The sequence below is a fragment of the Oncorhynchus mykiss genome, chromosome 30 (genome assembly GCF_013265735.2).
Source record: "Oncorhynchus mykiss isolate Arlee chromosome 30, USDA_OmykA_1.1, whole genome shotgun sequence".
NCBI classification, from domain to species: domain Eukaryota; kingdom Metazoa; phylum Chordata; class Actinopteri; order Salmoniformes; family Salmonidae; genus Oncorhynchus; species Oncorhynchus mykiss.
The window spans coordinates 23,724,265-23,743,773 of NC_050570.1; the positions used below are offsets into that span (position 1 = coordinate 23,724,265).

Below are 19,509 nucleotides of genomic sequence, written 5' to 3' on the forward strand. Positions count from 1 at the left end.
GGCCTGACGGAGGGCTGGATGTGATTTACACCTGTCTCTGCTGGCAAGTGGTGGGAGGGGAGGGGAGCACGTACAGCAGCATAGAGAAGCACACACGATAAGCCAGTGTGAGATGTTAAAAAGCCCAGCGACATGGGGTTTGTGCAATAGCAGGACAAGGCAGTGGCTTGTACTGCAGCTGTTTGATTTGATTCCTCCCCTGGGCTTTGGCAGTCAACTGTCCTGTCCCTCCTGTTAAAGACACAGATTAGGGGCTTCCATTCTGTCTACACCACTGTTTTGGCCCACGGCTTCTGTTCTGACTACACTGTTTTGGTCCACATACCCTCCTGTGGCTTATGTAACTCCTGGGATTTCTCCTGTTTTATCGCCTGGCATTGAAACATAGTTTTATCAACCTGCTTTTGACTGCAGGTTTCTCACACAGTCCTACACGCAGTGTGATGTACACAAGCATGCAAACAACAAATGTACACACACACACACTTGCATTCCTATGAATCCACCTCCCTGACCGTTTTATGTCAATTTAACCTAAACTAATATGTCGTTCTATTGAAAATCTATGTTCTATTCCAATACCATTTTTTTCTCCATTCACAGAGGCTAGTCAACTCCATCAGAAGATCACTGAGAATGTGTATCATGCTCCCATGAGGTAGAGTACCTGGTCTCACAACGTTTTCATCATGTTGTGTGATTGAATGGCAGCAGCGCATAGATGCTCTCAAGTACAGGGAATGTAATGCTTCTATAGTGGCTGTGTGATTGACTGTCTCTCATCGCTCCTCTCCGCCGCTCAGAAACATACGCAAAATGGCCCTGAGGCAGTCGGACTCGTCTAGCCCGGAGACAGGCTTCAGGAGGAGCAACCCCAGCCCCAACATGAGACAGAAACGAGGTGAGATGTCACACAGCCGCTGACGGCCCCCACCAACTAGGGCTGTGGCGGTCATGAAATTTTGTCAGCCGGTTATTGTCATGCAAAAGACTTCCAAGTCTCACGGTAATTGACCTTTAATTAACATGAACACGTTTAGCTTACAAGCATACGAGGGTCTTTGGAACATTTACTAAATCAATTTAATATACACCATCACAATAAATATATATTTTTTGTCAGTTCTAAAAAACATTATGATATGAAGAAAATACATTTCAGAAGAACAGAATATGAGTTGGCCTACTGTCGGCCCATGTTATCTGGCTATGCTCCATGCCATAGGCTGTAGGCGTGTTCAATTAGCTGACAAGATTTTATAGTAAGAAAGATATCATTGAACTTAGCTGAATAAATATAAAGGATATTTTTCTCATTAAGGATCGATTGACTGTGCATATGAAGTGGCCATGTTGAGCATAAAAGAGATCATTTGAAACCGGTCCTACATGCTAGATTTAGATTTGAATGATACAAACTTTAGAATGTCTTACAAATCAAAAAATACAGTACCAGTCAAACTTTTGGACACACCTACTCATTCAAGGTTTGGGTTTTTCTTTATTTTTACTGTTTTCTACATTGTATAATATATAGTGAAGACATCAAAACTATGAAATAAAACATATGGAATCATGTAGTAACCAAAAAAGTGTTAAGCAAAAAATATTTAGTTTCTTCAAAGTAGCCACCCTTTGCCTTGATGACAGCTTTGGACACTTGGCATTGTCACTCTGAAATAGGAAAGGGCCTTCCCCAAACTGTTGCCACAAAGTTGGAAGCACAGAAGCATTAATATTTCCCTTCACTGGAACTATAGGACCTAGCCTGAAACACGAAAAACAGCCCCAGACCATTATTCCTCATCCACCAAACTTTACAGTTGGCACTATGCATTCAGGCAGGTAGTACAGTGCCTTGCGGAAGTATTCGGCCCCTTTGAACTTTGCGACCTTTTGCCACATTTCAGGCTTCAAACATAAAGATATAAAACTGTATTTTTTTGTGAAGAATCAACAACAAGTGGGACACAATCATGAAGTGGAACGACATTTATTGGATATTTCAAACTTTTTTAACAAATCAAAAACTGAAAAATTGGGCGTGCAAAATGATTCAGCCCCTTTACTTTCAGTGCAGCAAGCCAAATACAGGACCATTCTGGAAGAAAACCTGATGGAGTCTGCAAAAGACCTGAGACTGGGACGGAGATTTGTCTTCCAACAAGACAATGATCCAAAACATAAAGCAAAATCTACAATGGAATGGTTCAAAAATAAACATATCCAGGTGTTAGAATGGCCAAGTCAAAGTCCAGACCTGAATCCAATCGAGAATCTGTGGAAAGAACTGAAAACTGCTGTTCACAAATGCTCTCCATCCAACCTCACTGAGCTCGAGCTGTTTTGCAAGGAGGAATGGGAAAAACTGTCAGTCTCTCGATGTGCAAAACTGATAGAGACATACCCCAAGCGACTTACAGCTGTATTCGCAGCAAAAGGTGGCGCTACAAAGTATTAACTTAAGGGGGCTGAATAATTTTGCACGCCCAATTTTTCAGTTTTTGATTTGTTAAAAATGTTTGAAATATCCAATAAATGTCGTTCCACTTCATGATTGTGTCCCACTTGTTGTTGATTCTTCACAAAAAAATACAGTTTTCTATCTTTATGTTTGAAGCCTGAAATGTGGCAAAAGGTCGCAAAGTTCAAGGGGCCCGAATACTTTCGCAAGGCACTGTATTTTCCTGGCATCCGCCAAACCCAGATTCATCCGTTGGACTGCCAGATGGTGAAGTGTGATTAATCACTCCAGAGAACGTATTTCCACTGCTCTGTAGTCCAATGGTGGCGAGCTTTACACCACTCGAGCTGACTCTTGGTATTGAGAATGGTGATCTTAGGCTTGTGTGTGGCTGCTTGGCCATGGAAACCCATTTCATGAAGCTCCCAACGAACAGTTCTTATGCTGAGGTTGCTGCCAGAGGCAGTTTGGAACTCGGTAGTGAGTGTTGCAACCGAGGACAGACAATTTTTACACACTATGCGCTTTCGCACTTGGCAGTCTTGTGTGGACTACCACTTCGCGGCTCAGCTGTTATTGCTCCTAGACATTTCCAATTCACAATAGCATCACTTACAATTGACTGGGACAGCTCTAGCAGGGCAGAAATCTGACAAACTGACTTGTTGGAAAGGTGGCACTCTTTGACCATGCCATGTTAAAAGTCACTGAGCTCATCAGTAAGGCCATTCTACTGCCAATGTTTATCTATGAAGATTGCATGGCTGTGTGCTTGATTTTATACACCTGTCAGCAACCGGTGAGGCTGAAATAGCCGAATCCATTAATTTGAAGGGGTGTCCACATCAACCACTGTTTGAGGAACATGCACTCACTGGTGATATTCCACCAAAACTCTGTATGCAATGGCTTCTCCAACCTTGTTCCTGCAGCTAAGTGCTTATTTCGGGAAACCAAGTGAAATCTGTTCGAACATCGATAGTAACATATTTGTTGACAGCCCGTCTGCACGCTCGAGAAAGGAATAATGGAGAGGGAAGAAATCGAAACGCATGCTGGTGAGATATTCTGTATAGCTGTGTCACCCAATTCATTTTGAAAATATAAAAATGCCCTATTACTAGGCTATTCAAAATACAAATTCACTCATTGTAGGCTAACTAAGCCGCACTGCACAGTCAATGAACCAACAGCATCGCTTAGAGCTATACGTTCACTCTCAGACTCATGGATAAACATTTTGGAGTGTAGCATGCGTAAGGTAACCAGTCCATCCAGTATGCATAATAATACAGTCCAAGCCAATTACTAGAATTGTTTAATTTTGGAGTATAGGCTAGACCAATTATGTACCAAAGACATCTTAAATCGGTTTTATGTTTTTCTGCTATGCGTAATATGCGGTATGCTATGTATTGTGTAATGACACATTCATAATTTTTATGAAGGTTTTTATTTGGGGGGGGGGGGGGGGGGGGCTTGCATATGCATAAAATCTTGTATGGGTGTTTTGAATTAATCATCACCTTAGATAGCGCTGTCCATTTCGTTGTGTTAGGCTTTGAAACACAACAACCATGTTTTACACGGTTTCAACCTGCTGTTTCTTTCTTGAAATTGATCATCGCAGTGAGGTGAGTTTTAAAAGTGCTATTGGCCTTCTGTTTTGCTGATATGTGTTTGATGTGATTTTCAATTGCGTTTTGCATTGATGTCAGAGTGGTTAGAGGGACAATAGAGCCCTGAGTACCCAGTTATTTGGAGCTGAGGCATGTCCAAAGTGCATAAAAAGAGATTACCGTGACTCACATGGAATTTTACTGCGGTTATGACTCATGACTGCTGGTGTCGTAATATGGTCACCGCAAAAGCCCTACCACCAACTGACCAACTAGCATCCACTCAGCTGCGTTCACTGGAAACAAGAGGCAGCATCTGCCATCTACAAATTATCCCATAATGGCATTGTGAAAGACACCAGACTGATGGCACAATTAGCTGGGATGTTTCATCTGGGCTTTAACTCTGTTAGTGAGAGATGAGAGGATGGATGTATTACTGGCTCAGTCTGTCTGTCTCGGCATCATCCCCAGCCAACCCCTCACCCCCACTCCACTCTGATTGTTCACTACACCGGCTCACTATACTGGCAGATGAGGATGAGGTAACAGGTACGATTTCACGCCATGTAGAGCCCGGCGGGCAGGGTGCTGCTGCATCACAGTGAGAGGGACCTGGGCTAACTGTAGTCTGTCTGCCAGGGAGCGAGTGGTGGTGGTTAGGAGAGGAGAGTGGCTCTTTGACTCTGGATGTAGTCGGTGACTGGACGTCACTGGCTCGAGAAGTAAGTGGATCTGACAGGTGCTTAGTCCTGGGTGCACGGGGGTCCTTTATTACCCCCACCACGGACTCACAGAGAAAATCTCTCCCCTTCTCCTCTGTGGGAAAGGAAAATGACAGAAGCTGTTGTAGAGTTGAGCTTTACCACAAAAAAATAAATCCAGTCCGAACCTTACACTAAAGTCATACAGGTACGCATCTGTAGTACAGTACGGTTTTGACTACAATGAGATTTGTACTGTGGTCTGGTGGGATTTTTTAGCTGATGCCAACCATTTCCCTAATTGGAACTGTTTCCTTTTTGGGTCAGCAGGACCCACTCCAGAGGTCATGACTCCAAATACTTTAGTTTCAATAATACATCTCACTATACCTCCCAAGCAATGTTCCCTCAATTTTGGGGGGGAACTGAGCAAATTGTAGGTCCCGTGAGCGGAAACTTGAATGTTGTTTACAGTGAACACTGAGGCTGTACCCTTACAGTTTTAGACAGTAGCCAATAGGCTATTGTGGCAATTTGAGCATAATGTAGACCTACCAACAAAACCACTGGAGCAAATCCCATAACATGTTCACATGGAAATAGCTTTTGATTTCTATGATATATCCTACAGTAGCCTATATGTTAAATGCAGGCCTACATTGCATGAGACTTTTTTTTACATTATGAAGAGCTTGATATTAATTATGTTGTACTTGGTCTGTAACACCATGGGCCAGATACATTGCATTGTATTGTATGATTGTTATTAAATGTATTTATTTAACTAGGCAAGTCGGTTAAGAACAAATTCTTATTTACAATGACGGCCTACCAAAAGGCCTCCCGCGGCGCCTGGGATAAAATTACATAAAAAATACAATATGAATATAGGACAAAACACACATCACAACAATAGAGACACAACACTACATAGAGACCTAAAACAACAACATAAGGCAGCAACACAGCATGGTAGCAACACAGCATGACAACAACATGGTAGCAACACAAAAACATGGCACAAACATTATTGGGCAACAACATTAAGTCAACAGCACATAGGTCAAGAAGGTAGAGACAACAATACATCACACAAAGCAGCCACAACTGTCAGTAAGAGTGTCCATGATTGAGTATTTGAATTAAGAGATTGAGATAAAACTGTCCAGTTTGAGTGTTTGTTGCAGCTCATTCCAGTCGCTAGCTGCAGCAAACTGAAAAGAGGAGCGACCCAGGGATGTGTGTGCTTTGGGGACCTTTAACAGAATGTGACTGGCAGAATGGGTGTTGTATGTGGAGGATGAGGGCTGCAGTAGATATCTCAGATAGGGGGGAGTGAGGCCTAAGAGGGTTTTATAAATAAGCATCAACCAGTGGGTTGTGAAGGGTTTACAGAGATGACCAGTTTACAGAAGAGTATAGAGTGCAGTGATGTGTCCTATAAGGAGCATTGGTGGCTAATCTGATAGCCGAATGGTAAAGAACATCTAGCCACTCGAGAGCACCCTTACCTGCCGAGCTATAAATTACGCCTCCATAATCTAGCATGGGTAGGATCGTCATCTGAATCAGGTTTAGTTTGGCAGCTGGGGTGAAAGAGGAGCGATTATGATAGAGGAAACCAAGTCTTCATTTACCTTTAGACTGTATCTTTGATATGTGCTGAGAGAAGGACAGTGCACCGTCTAGCCATACTCCCAAGTACTTGTATGTGGTGACTACCTCAAGCTCTAAACCCTCAAGAGGTATTAATCACACCTGTGGGAAGAGGGGCATTCTTCTTACCAAACCATATGACCTTTGTTTTGCAGGTGTTCAGAACAAGATTAAGGGTAGAAAAAGTTTGTTGGACACTAAGAAATCTTTGTTGTAGAGTATTTAACACAAAATATAAGACTGTATCATCTGCATATAAATGGATGAGAGAGCTTCCTACTGCCTGAGCTATGTTGTTGATGTAAATTGAGAAGAGCGTGGGGCCTAGGATTGAGCCTCGGGGTACTCTCTTGGTGACAGGCAGTGGCTGAGACAGCAGATTTTCTTACTTTATACACTGCACTCTTTGAGAGAGGTAGTTAGCAAACCAGGCCAAAGACCCCCTCAGAGACACCATTACTCTTTAGCCGGCCCACAAGAATGGAATGGTCTGCCATATCAAAAGCTTTGACCAGGCCAATAAAAATTATGCAAGAAACCACTTTACAAAATAAAATGTATTATTACCATACAGAGAATTAGACAATGTAGGCTACCCCACTGCCTATTGGCTTATTTACATATTCAAGCCTGTCTCAAAATACAACACTGCCTCTTTAATTAAGACGAAAGCTTTTTACTGGACTGGTTTTTCAAAAACAGCTTGAAATGTGGCCTACATGTTTTGTGCTCTTGTAGGAAGCAGTAACTCCCCATTGCTGACCTATACTTATCTATAGTTGGGATAATAACTCGCTAACTAGCAAAGAATATCAACAAACGTGCACACGCACGGCTCTGCTCTGCTCTCTGATCTGAACAGATCTGAAAAGCGCATTCACTCGCAGGTGATTGAAAGACCGCTCATCGGCTAGCTACACCCGCCAATGGAATTGTACTCTGTTGTGCTCTGGGTCTACCTACAACAAAACCACAGACTCAATATTGCAAAGTTAGATTTGTTTTGGTTTGTTGCATTGGAAATGTTGCATCTCTTGCATCGCTGCGCAGCATGACATTTCTTCTGAGTGGCAGTCCTGGAGGAGGTGCGTGCGCAGTTTAGAGGGAACATTGCTCCCAATTCTTCTGGGGTTAGTCTGACCAGCTGTTAGATTCGGCCAACCCGTGGAGGCTGAACGGTTCATAATAATGGCCAGGACTAGGCAAATGGAATGGCACCAAACACTTGGAAACCATGTGTTTGATGTATTTGGTACCATTCCACTGATTCTTCTCCAGCTATTACCACGAGCTTGTTCTCCCCAATTAAGGTGCCACCAACCTCATGGGCTACCAAGGATACGGTATATAGCACACTCACATTCTCAGTCAGTCTACTGGATTCTCTCTCATAGTTATCCAAAAGCTCCAATTTATTTTCTCATCTCCAGAAGGCCAGAGTAACCTCTGAGGAAAGAAGAAGAAGAAGCAGCAGCATTGACATTTCTCTGTTTTGCACCTTTGTCAGAGGTGTGATGTTGGTGAGAGGAGGTGAAGCTGGGAGTTGTGATTATTTTGTGTTCTCACAATCAGAAGGTGATAATTATGTACAAGATAAAATTGACATTTTGAACACCCTCCAGGGCAGGTAGTTAAAGTGTCCTTGAAATCACACACATGCGCACAGACGCGCACAAAGTCCACTTTGAAAATATACATTATTTATTGTGTAAAAGTCTCTTCTAGAGTTGGCATTGGCAGGTGTCTAAATCCTTATACCGTTGCAGTTACAGCATGATTGTGGAGGACTCTTCTCTTCCTAATGCAGGCTGTGTTGTTGATGGAGCATAGAGGGGTCAATCATGGGTCAGGTTTAGTCCATATGGTGAAGGCTCCAGGAAATTCCATGTCAAGCTTATTATGCATCTCAGAGCTCTGTCAGTGTTGTGTTTAGAACAGAGAGAACCTTTTGGTAGGGATGAGAAAGACCTAGTTAAAAGCCATCATTAACAACCATCTGTATCAAGTATGGTCTTTTTATTATTTATTTATTGTTATTTAACTTGGCAAGTCCGTTAAGAACAAATTATTTTTTACAATGACGGCCTACACCAGCCAAACCCGGACGATGCTGAGCCAATTGTGCGCCACCCTATGGGACTCCCAATCACGGCCGGTTGTGATACAGCCTGGATTCAAACCAGGGTGTCTGTAGTGACGCTTCTAGCACTGAGATGCATTGCCTTAGACCGCTGTGCCACTCGGGAGTCCCCTTATAAACATGATTTTTTACAACCTTGTCAGCACTCTTCAAACTTGTGACCATCTGAATCTATTTTCAGAAATAGGTTGAGGTTGGTCTACCCCTGATCTTTGAATCAGTTTTCATGCAGACTAAAATGTAGGTGATTGAGTAGGGGTCAATGTCTCCAAAATGTCCAAGGTTGTCATGGTATCCATACTACTCTTACAAAGTCGTCCCTCGGGCTTTCTCTCTAACCTCTGCCTCCTTTACCATTGTCCTCTCCCTTTCCTTCCCTAGCTGATGCTTCTGCCACTAATAACCCTGACCACAATGGTTATCTTGCTAGGAAGCGTTTTACCTTGCAGGGCCTCTCCAACAGAAGGTCTCTTCCCTCAGGTAAAGAAGCCATGACATCTCCACTGACCACCACCACCACCACTCCATCCTAACTCTTGACTTTGGCTTCATCCCCTCTTTGAAGAGGTCCCACTCATTGTATTGTGAAGAACTTCACCTGCTCTCATTCATTCTCATTGTTGGTCATCTCATCCCTAGCCTGCTACTCTGTGTGTCATTGTGCTGCTAATACATACAGGCACTTTTGCTCAGAGCAGAGAACTATTGTACTCCCCTCCATATTTATTTTGAACAGTGAAGCAAAAACTTTTAATTTGTCTCCAGCATTTTGGATTCGAGATCAAATGTTTTATACGAGGCGACCGTACAGAATGTCACGTTTTATTTTAGGGTATTTTCATACATATCTGTTTTACTGTTTAGAAATTAAAGCACTTTATGTATCTAGTCCCACCACTTGTAGGTGTTAAAAGTATTTGGACACATTCACCTATAGTGTATTAAAATAGTACAAAGTTTAGTATTTGGTCCCATATTCACAGCACGCAATGACTACATCAAGCTTGTGACTTTACAAACTTGTTGGAGGCATATGCAGTTTGTTTTGGTTGTGTTTTGGATGATGTTGTACCCGATAGAAATTAATGGTAAATAATGTATTGTATGTGTAAATAATGTATTGTGTCATTTTGGAGTCACTTTTATTGTAAATAAGAATATGTCTCTGAACACTTTAACATTAATGTGGATGCTACCGTGATTACGGACAATCATTCATTAATCATAACTAATGATGAGTGAGAAAGTTAGAGGCACAAACAGGGCCTCTTCCAGGCATAAGCGACATAAGCGGTCGCTTTGTGCCCCCGGCTGCTAGGGATGTCAGCAAGAAATGTGTAGATTGGTAGTTAGTCTAGCCAGCTATTTAAACTTGTAGTATTCATAGCCAAATACCGACTAGGCACGAGGGGACCTGTCCTGGAGCCCTGACCTCCATGGGGCTCCCATTGATTTTGTTAGTCATTCTCACTCAGATATCATATTAACATGGCACACATAAGTCATTACAACATGTGTAGAATTGCAGGAAATCATCTTTAAAAATGCAAAAATATCTCACCACCCCATGGCGAAATGGGTACAATTGAAAGAAACTGGCTGTAAAACTACAAAAATATATATATCTTTGCCCCATAGCAAAATTAGTATGGAATTGCATGACATTGTTATAAAATTGCAACATTTTCTCTCATCCGTTTTCTCTTTAGCTTCACTGTCCAAATAATTATGGCGGGGAGTATATGTCACAAGTTGCCAAATACTTGTATGTCTAGGACAAAGGGATTTTACATTTTCAGGAGTTGCGTTACTAAATGAGAAGGTGAGTCTGCAACGAGCAACCGACAGATAGGCTGTTATTTAATCGAATGGAACTGTTGTTGACAAGGACAGGGAGCACAGCAAAATAGCCTCAATTAGTGTAGCTGGCTAGCTATCTTATCTAGATTATTTACATCGATTTGATGCAGTAAAGACAGGCACTGCCAGATGGGATGATGGATAACCTATGGGCATTAACAAGTTTGTCTGCCTAGCGCAAGTCAGTCTACTTTTTCGCTCTATCCCTCCCTGGGGCACCATCTCTCCCGAGTCGCGCAGTCTGCGCATCAAACAAGTGTCCAAGTTTAAACAAAGTTACAAAAAAATGTAATGAAATCATTTCAAATGCCCATTACTAGTATAAAACAACCTTGACGTATAGGCAATGAAAACACATGAAGGCTACATTCTCAGCCGTAGTAAATGTCAGCCTGTAATGTGCTATGCTCTTGACATTTAAACGCGCATTAAAATGTTTTTTTTTAAGAGGATGGTTTGATTCAATGTTTTTCTCTTGTTTTAGTGGTTAAGGTTCACTTCAAGGCACACAAAAGCATAATGAACGATGGCAGAATCTCCACAGAATACATCCTTAATCACAATACTGATAGCTTGGCGCTACATCAGATGTTGACATTATGCAAACATTATACTGCTTTCAGTTAAACAAACAAATTGAACAGGGAGATTGGTTTATTTAATTATTGTTTTATTACCACGTTAGCGCTATTACAGGGGTAATAAGTGGTTTGTAAGTGGGCAATAACATTACCGTGTATACTATGTCATCATTTGTATGGTGATAATCTAATAATGTATAGTTGGCGCCATTCTTGATGGAGAGCAGAGCAGGCTAGCTAAAGCTGAAGAGAAATAGACACTGGGGGGGTGATGTTTTTGCACTTTTTGGTTTGCCGAGGTAATGCCTCGCTGTGAACTTGTTGTTGATAGATTTCATCTTGTTAGCATATCCCACCCATGGATTTCTCATCTGCGCCTGTGAGAATGCCGCCACCCGCTAGCAATGCAATGCCCTGCACTTCCTCGTGTCTCCTCCACTCATTGCACGGTCTCAGTCCCACAGACCATGGTTTCCCAAACGCGGTCCTGCCACCGCTTCTCTACTTCCTTTCCTTACCCATAGTAAGATGAACTAATAGATACCATGTTGATGTCTCTGCATGCAGTTTGAAGGAAGTTAGATGGAGTTTGTGGAGTCATTGCTAACTATCGTTAGCACAATGTCTGGAAGTCTACAGGAACATAACGTTAGCATGCTTAAACGGCCTTCAAACTGCACGCATAGACATAAAAATGGTATCCATGAGTTTATCTGACTGGGTAATTGGAAAAAAGTGTGCCATTTTGGCAATTAAGCGAATCTCCATAAACTGGACTGTGTGTAGTGAGGAATCAACAGTGACAGTTATCACCAAGTATTGTATAAGATCAGGAATCAATCCAGAGGAAAGAGGAATCCTCAATGCAATATGCTCCTTTAGCCTTGCCATTGCTTTGCCCTCTCTCCCTCCCTCCTCTTCTTCTGTGCTCAGCTAATTGCTAACCCTTGCCTTTCACAGCCGAGGCTCCATCTAAGGAGACAGATGTCACACGCCGCTTCTCTGTAGCCTCCTCTATCAGTGTCTCTGCCACCAGCCGCACAAAAGGTACCTGATTGCCTGCGGTCTCTCTCTTTCTTTTTCTCTCTCCACCCGTCACCATCAAACTTTTTAAAGTGTCTGAGAGCAGGCACCGACAGGTTAGTGAGGGAGCTCTTTGAGAGAGAGAAGGAAGGGAGAGGAAAAAAAGTCATTTTCTCAACAAATTCTTCCCATTTATGACTCATGAAATGTATGAGATGCATGAATAAAATCAGTCTCAGAAATGAAACAAAATGGAAAAGCGAAAACACTGAATAGTCTTTTTTTTGGAGAAACCATAGTAATAAAATGTACATTTTGAAAAGCTGACATTTGGAATGTGGGGTGACATTCAGAGCTGCAAAGCAAGTGCAATTGTTGTTGGAATTTAGATAGGAACTTAATTTCCCCATGAAAAAGATACTTATGAAGTTCTCCTTTAACTATATTCCCTCCTAACAATCAAGCATTTCAATAACTTGTAATCATAATTTATTCTGCTTTTTATAGTGCTATTCATTACATAATGAAATCTCAAAGCGCTGTAAAATCTAGAAACATCATTAACAAGTAGATAGACTTATGATCAATGAAAACTGAGGATGTACAATAACATCGATTTGGGTTCACTGTCTCAATAGATCTAATTTTCTACTAATTCTTCGACCCTGACAGGTCCTCCTTCAACTAATGTTAGAAAGACCAAAAGACATGAGATAAAAAGTGATCCAACACCATTCGGTTATGAAGGTAGCTATAGCGTCACAGTATGCACTGGGTGGGTCTGTGCATGTACAGCCTTTGTTAATGTGGACTTTTTAGCATTTTGGTTGTGTGTGTGTACTCAAGTGTTTGTGACTTTGTACGTGTCTGTGTACATGATTGTGTATTGCCTGCTCCGTTGTGATGCATGGTATGTATTAGTTATTAGTGTGGCACAACAAGTGCTGAACAAGAATACTTCATATTAACAGGCCTCTGCTTGCCTTGTTGCCGGTAATGAGTCAGTGTGGCTGTGGAGCGATGATGACTCCTTTATTGATTTCTGCATGCGTATATCAATTCCCTGAATGGCATCCCAGTGGTCTGTAAAGAGCTCATTTCCTCACAGATACATTACGCGGTGCTATCCCTGCTGCGAGCAGACACAAAGGCACCACAGGCACAGATTCAGCCGTGCCTAGATCCACTTCTCAACCAGGTAATGGAAAAGTCACACTGATGGTCTGTATTCTTCTTTTCCCATTTTGCCGGTTTTGGTTTCAAGTTTGTGTGAGTCTTTGTTGGCATTGAATGTCTTGTGGTACATTTTTCAGGTGGGTTTGTTGCGTTGTGTGTATCCTTTATATATTTCCAACTTCTTCACACCTCCTTTGACTGTCAGTATCAATGTTTCAGAATGTTCAATGCGTATGTGTAAAGGGTGGATTTCCATAGCAGTGGATGTGTAATGCCATGTCTTAAGACGAACATGTTCACTTCTTCTCGTCAACTGAAGGGTTAACAAGACCTTGTCTTCTTTCTGTGTGCTCTATTTCTCCAGGCTGGACCCAACGGTGTTTGCCTTCAATGGACACAGAGGACTTTGAAACCATCCATTCAAGTGCAGAGGAGCTCTCCAACTCTTCAGATGGCGAGGATGAGTCCAGTAATAAAAATGTAAGTTGGGTTAAAAAAAAATCCTGAAAGGTAACTTCATCCCCCTACATCATGTTGCTCTTCTTAAATCCTTCCAATCCCCGGGAAAGAAATCCTCTCCGCTTAATTATTTCCCACCATCACATCTCGTTAACACGGGCTGACGACTTGACATTTAAAAGACCAAAAGGACTGGGGATTAGCCTAGTGCGGTTCTCCCCAGCGTCTCCGGATTTTCTCTTTCCATTACAATCTGTCTGATGTATAAGATATGGAGGGCCTCATCACAACTCCACCACACTGTGACTGATGCTTACATCTCCACCACACTGTGACTGATGCTCACAACTCCGCCAGCCTGAGACTGATGCTCACAACTCCGCCAGCCTGTGACTGATGCTCACAACTCCGCCACCCTGAGACTGATGCTCACAACTCCGCCACCCTGAGACTGATGCTCACAACTCCGCCACCCTGAGACTGATGCTCACAACTCCGCCAGCCTGAGACTGAAGCTCACAACTCTGCCACCCTGAGACTGATGCTCCCTGAGTCCAACATGAGACTGATGGATGGACCTGCTGTGCACACACACACACACTCTAAAGTAACACACTGTCACATACAAAGACAAACTACAACTACAAGGATAGGGTATCTCCTCTAAATCACTTCTCCTTCTCCGTTCTCTCCCCACTCTCTGCTCAAAGGACCATGATCGCTTCCGTGTCCAATTGACATACGAGTCGAGGACGGCACAGGACCTGTCTCTGGAGTCAGGAGATTTAGTACAGTTCCTGGAGGAGGCAGAGGATGGCCACTGGTGAGTGATGGTAGCACCCACTCTCTCTATCCTTTGTACACTCCATGAGAGTCCCAGAGAGAAACCATTTCTCCTGCCGTAGTGAGAGGGACCCAAGTCAACGGTATAAAACAGCCATATTCATCCTTGTCCCTGCACTGTTTTTACACACACACACTGCCCATCCACATCTCTTCACTGATTGAAACCCTGTGGAAAAAATGTATAACTAATAATAACAATGTTGTTCAGAGTTCCCTTAGGACTAAAAGTAGGTGCTATGTAGTTTTAGATTAAAAGTTAAGTTTATGATTAGTTATTTCGATGGGGCATTCAGGATATTAAAGCATACAAGTTGAGTAGATCTGCACATCCCAGTGGCAATGAAAACACAATGCCTAAATGAATAATATATATGTCTTCTCACAGAAATAGCCTGCAGAATCCATTGCAGAATCCATGAGAGAGAGCGATTTGTGGTTTCACACGAGCTTTCGCAGTGCATTTTGGGGTGACTATACTCCATTAGATTAAAGCTGCACTTAAAAATTATTTGAATATGCTTATATTTCATCAGCTCATACATATTTCATATTTTCTTCAATCTCATCTTTTCTTTAAAACCGTCTTCAATCATTTGCATCTTTGGTCTCACACAACCCTCTCCTCTTCAGCAGTCAGTGATATGAATAATTGTATATGTTTTTCATGGAAGGGAGTCAACATGTATTGCACAGAAGTTTCCACAACTGAAAAATCTGTCTGTGTCCTTGACCAAGGCACTAAACCCTCATTCGCTATCTGGATAAGAGCGTCTGCTAAATGACTAAAATGTAATGTAAATAGAAGCTCAGGTTGACTTTCCCACGTAATTGTCCATTGGCATGTGAATGGTTCGCAGCAGGCCAAGGCCAGAGTGGTTGTTTCAAGTTGTATTAGTTGTAGGTACGGGATGCACATGGTATACACCGTCCAATGAAATGCTTACTTTCTGCTAGGCAGAGCTCCAGCTGCAGAGCCTGTAGAGTATACAGACAGAACACTGGGAATATGAAATACCTATATGAAGCAGTACAGAGGCTTTGGACACAATCAACTGTCGCAAGCAGCATCACAAGCAATGAATACACAAGCTTTCCGTCACACGAAGCAGGGTGTAAAAAACAACAACTTTGGACTTGACAGTTCATAGACAAGATCACAGAGAGAACACCTGATCAAATACTTTGTAAATATGTTAGATTTTACACTGCCAGGGCCCCTCTAGCTCTCCCTAGTGACAGTAATCTAACTCCCAGTCCTTCTCTGATCATTTCGATTGCAGTGTGAGGCCCTGCACCAGCCATTCCATTAAAGCCTACATTCTCTTTCATGTTTTAGGCTAGTCAAGAATCTTATTCCTCAGAAGACAGGTCTGGTACCGCCCAGTGTACTTCAGACAGCAGCAGGAGGTGGTCACTCATACAGTAACACTACTGGTATTTCTGACTAACCAACATCCACCGTAAAATGATGAGGCATTCATGGCATTGCAAAAAGACACTCACGCTATAGCTCAAAGTGATAGTTTGATTCGGTGCTTAGGGATTTGGCAGTGTGCATGCTTGGGAGGAGGGTAATGGTAAACTAAGCTTTTGGCTGTGAGGTGAACAAGCAGAGCATGATGTCATCCATTTCAGCATGCTCTCTCTCCTTCCTCCCTCCATCCCTCACTTCAGCCACCCCTTGAAGTGTTCAGTTCACGGCCTTGCTTTTCTTGGAGCTCTTTCCTCTTAAAACAAGGGCTCTCTCAGGCTATTGTCTGCACTGAGTGGAATGCCATCTTAAGTTCTTCGAGAACAGAGTTCCATGCTTGGGCAGTTGACATTTTTGCGCAGAGCTTTCTCACTCGAAACCACTTATAAACACCATTCCAGCAGAATACTGGTTACTACTATAAAGTTTAATAGAAGCACTTTTCACTGATCTTGATCTTAATCGATATTGTGTGTTTCACCATAATGTCCTTCTTTACACGGCTATTAAAACTGCATTGTTTGGTCAGTCATTGTAGCCAGGCTATGCAACCCCTCGCTAAAAAGACTGATGGTGTTTAAATCCCAGAAATCACCATTCCCTTCACACCTGTTGCTTGGCCTCCATAAGGTTAGATTCTAACCTCCATCTATGTGACTTTACGTCTTTAACTCTGATTTTCCTTACATTGCAGATATCTTCAGTGACATGTGCACAGCAGCTCTGTCTGACTCTGAGGAAAATGAAAACCCTACGTGGGGAGATGTATCTCAGGACAGCAGATAGGCACGATGGACCATTTGGCCATGAACTTCATGCTGGTAGCCCAACTTGGTAAATCTTCATAGTGGGGCATCGATTTCAGCTGCTGTGCTCAGACAGAAAACTACAAGTCTGAAGTTAAGTCAATAGTGAAAATTAGAATAAATGCCAAACTGTTTTGCCCTGCTTCAGCTGCTAAGGTTAAAGAAAGTTACTTTTACCACCATTTTGTCATGTCTCAAAACCTGAACATGATCTGCTAGTCAGTGCTGTCAAAGAAACTCTGCTGTGGCTTTGCTGCACACCATACTCCCTCCTGTGGCTTAATCATGTAACCGTTGTGAGGAGGGTCATCCTGGACACATAGTGGACAAAGAAGTGCTACCATGGAAACTGGATCTCTCCATCAAGGGGGAAAATGCTTCACCGATAGACTCAATTGGAGACGGGCTTGATTGTAATTCTTGCGTTAAGACCTTAACATTTAAACTTCCTGAAACGTTGATGTTTTGTCCTGCTGAATTGTCTGCCAGTTCAGTTGTTTTATAAATAACTGAGGGAATTCTCATTTTGCATGAGATATACTTTTCCCTGAACAACAACATAGATATTGTACATAGATATTTACTTCATCTTATGTACATACATAATATATATATTGTTTTCCACTATTGTAAAATATGTGTATAACTATTCTATAAATTCTCATCTGGTCATTGTAAAAGTATTCATGCCAACGTCTTTCAAATTTTGGCTTGTGCCTCTAGTGGATTAATCTCAAATGTATGTCCTGGTTAAATGTTAGTGAATTCACTCATGAAATACCATCTTATGGTCGATTGTGATTACAAGCACCGCACATAGCCCTGAACATATTTTATTAATCTACTAAAAATGTGGTATCATTGTACAGAAAATATTCCAGTAGTACTGTACAGCTTATTTGGAAGTTGTATTGCTATACACTACAGCCCCAATATAGAATGTTTTAATATTATGTATATTTAAGAACATAGCTTTGACCATCAGTGATATGAGTCATATGATCATTGAACTGTTCATCTGACTTTTGTTTAAATATCATTGTTTCTAAGCCATATAATGGCATTAAATGCCCCAGATATGGTATAACAGCATACATGAGATTGCTATACTGTGGCCCGATACAATCTTGTAATATAAAGCGCTTCAAAAGGCTGTATTGCTACTGGCAACATTTTTTGTATGTATTTATTTGACCATTATATCCGGGTAAGTCATTGAGAACAAATCATTATTCACAATAGCATATTCAATTAACTTGTCGCATTACCTCAATGTAATTAAATCTCTTCTGAATGCCCATCAAGGAGTTCTAACAATTTGGAGTGTTTAAGAATAGTAAGACATTGAAAGGCATAAGCACATGCACAAAGGGATTGAAGACAGAGGAAACTCTAGATGGAATGTAAAAGAAGAGGTCTGGATTTGTTTTTCATAACCAAAAATGTTGTGTTCCTAATCTCTGAGACCAGACCTCTGCAAAAAATATCACTAAGACGTTATGAAATTCAGCCAAAAGGCAATGAATTCTCACGAAGCACAAAGCGGCTGCCTTTTTAGACAGAGGTGCTGGACTCATTTCAGATGAGTTACAATGAAATGTCATTCAATCTGAGTGAATTCAGAATGCATCTGTGACTGTTTTCTATGGATAAGTGTACATTACTTTTCTGTAATTTTAAGTATATAATGAAATGCATGCATCTTGAAAGCCAATGTTAATTTCTGTTCTTTTGTCAGTGATCAATGCTGTTTCAGGTATAGCAGAACACAACCAGCCCACTATATCATTATAATTCCTGCCTACCCATTGCTACTCCCTCAAGGGAAAGAAGAAAGCCATTAATGTTAGACTTAAAGCATAATGTATTCCCTCAGTTGGTGACTGGTACTAACTTTTTATCTGCTTTCTCCTACTGATATTAAATCATATTTTAAAGAATCACATTATAACATTTGAAATGCTTAAGAGATCTAGTCTCTGGCACCAATAGCCTTATTCATAGCATATGAAAAGGATGACAAATTCCTTCTATTCCCTCATCCAAAACATGAACCTGCCATTTAAGTGCACCAAAAGACATCTTTACATAACTGTAAACACAATTTTAGATGCAAAGTTTGAAAGATATGAACTTCTCATTTGGACCAAATTTCCTTGCTGGTGAGTATCATCCAGATGTTTATTTAACTAGGCAAGTCAGTTAAGAACAAATTCTTATTACCAATAACAGCCTAGGAACAGCAGGTTAACTGCCTTGTTCAGGGACGGAACAACATATTTTTACCTTGTCAGCTCAGGGATTTGACCTTTCGGTTACTGGCCACTAGGCTACCTGCCACCCCAGATTTAAAGGCAATAAACGTTTAACATTTGATAATTTACACTATCTTTATAGTTTCCATTGGCATGCAATACATTCCTGAGCTTCACTTCAATAAAGTCTTCCAAAACATCTGAATTGTGCAGTGACAAGAAAAGGTGCTCATAACTGAAATGTAAACATTTTGTCCATCACTGTGGTAGAAATATGATTTGGTTTGAAATTGAAAGTGCGGTGCAGGGAGGGGATGGCAGGGAGGTGGAGGGCACGGCTTCATTGAGCTTTGTTCTATGGTGTGTCTTTCAAGCTCCAGGGGGGAATACAGAAGTAGAAAAGAGCTGGCACAAAGAGCTGAAGATGTAACAGGCATACAGAAGCTGGG

At 41.7% G+C, this 19,509-nt stretch overlaps 1 protein-coding gene across 12 annotated transcripts in view; it reads left to right on the forward strand.

Moving 5' to 3' along the window:
* Positions 1–18,515, forward strand: part of LOC110521584 (guanine nucleotide exchange factor DBS) — a 72,083-nt gene extending 53,568 nt beyond the window's left edge. For 5 of the 12 annotated variants that reach the window (XM_036968423.1, XM_036968424.1, XM_021599228.2 and 2 more), the window contains 10 exons: positions 604–658; positions 804–901; positions 8,965–9,063; positions 11,985–12,071; positions 12,720–12,794; positions 13,156–13,245; positions 13,588–13,703; positions 14,393–14,505; positions 15,865–15,962; positions 16,694–18,515. In XM_036968423.1, coding sequence (XP_036824318.1) covers positions 604–658; positions 804–901; positions 8,965–9,063; positions 11,985–12,071; positions 12,720–12,794; positions 13,156–13,245; positions 13,588–13,703; positions 14,393–14,505; positions 15,865–15,962; positions 16,694–16,785 — 923 coding nt within the window. In that variant the 3' untranslated portion in view covers positions 16,786–18,515. The remainder of the gene's footprint in view (positions 1–603; positions 659–803; positions 902–8,964; positions 9,064–11,984; positions 12,072–12,719; positions 12,795–13,155; positions 13,246–13,587; positions 13,704–14,392; positions 14,506–15,864; positions 15,963–16,693) is intronic. The other 7 variants (XM_036968425.1, XM_036968426.1, XM_036968428.1 and 4 more) reach the window with 7 other exon arrangements.
* The last annotated feature ends 994 nt before the right edge of the window (positions 18,516–19,509 follow it).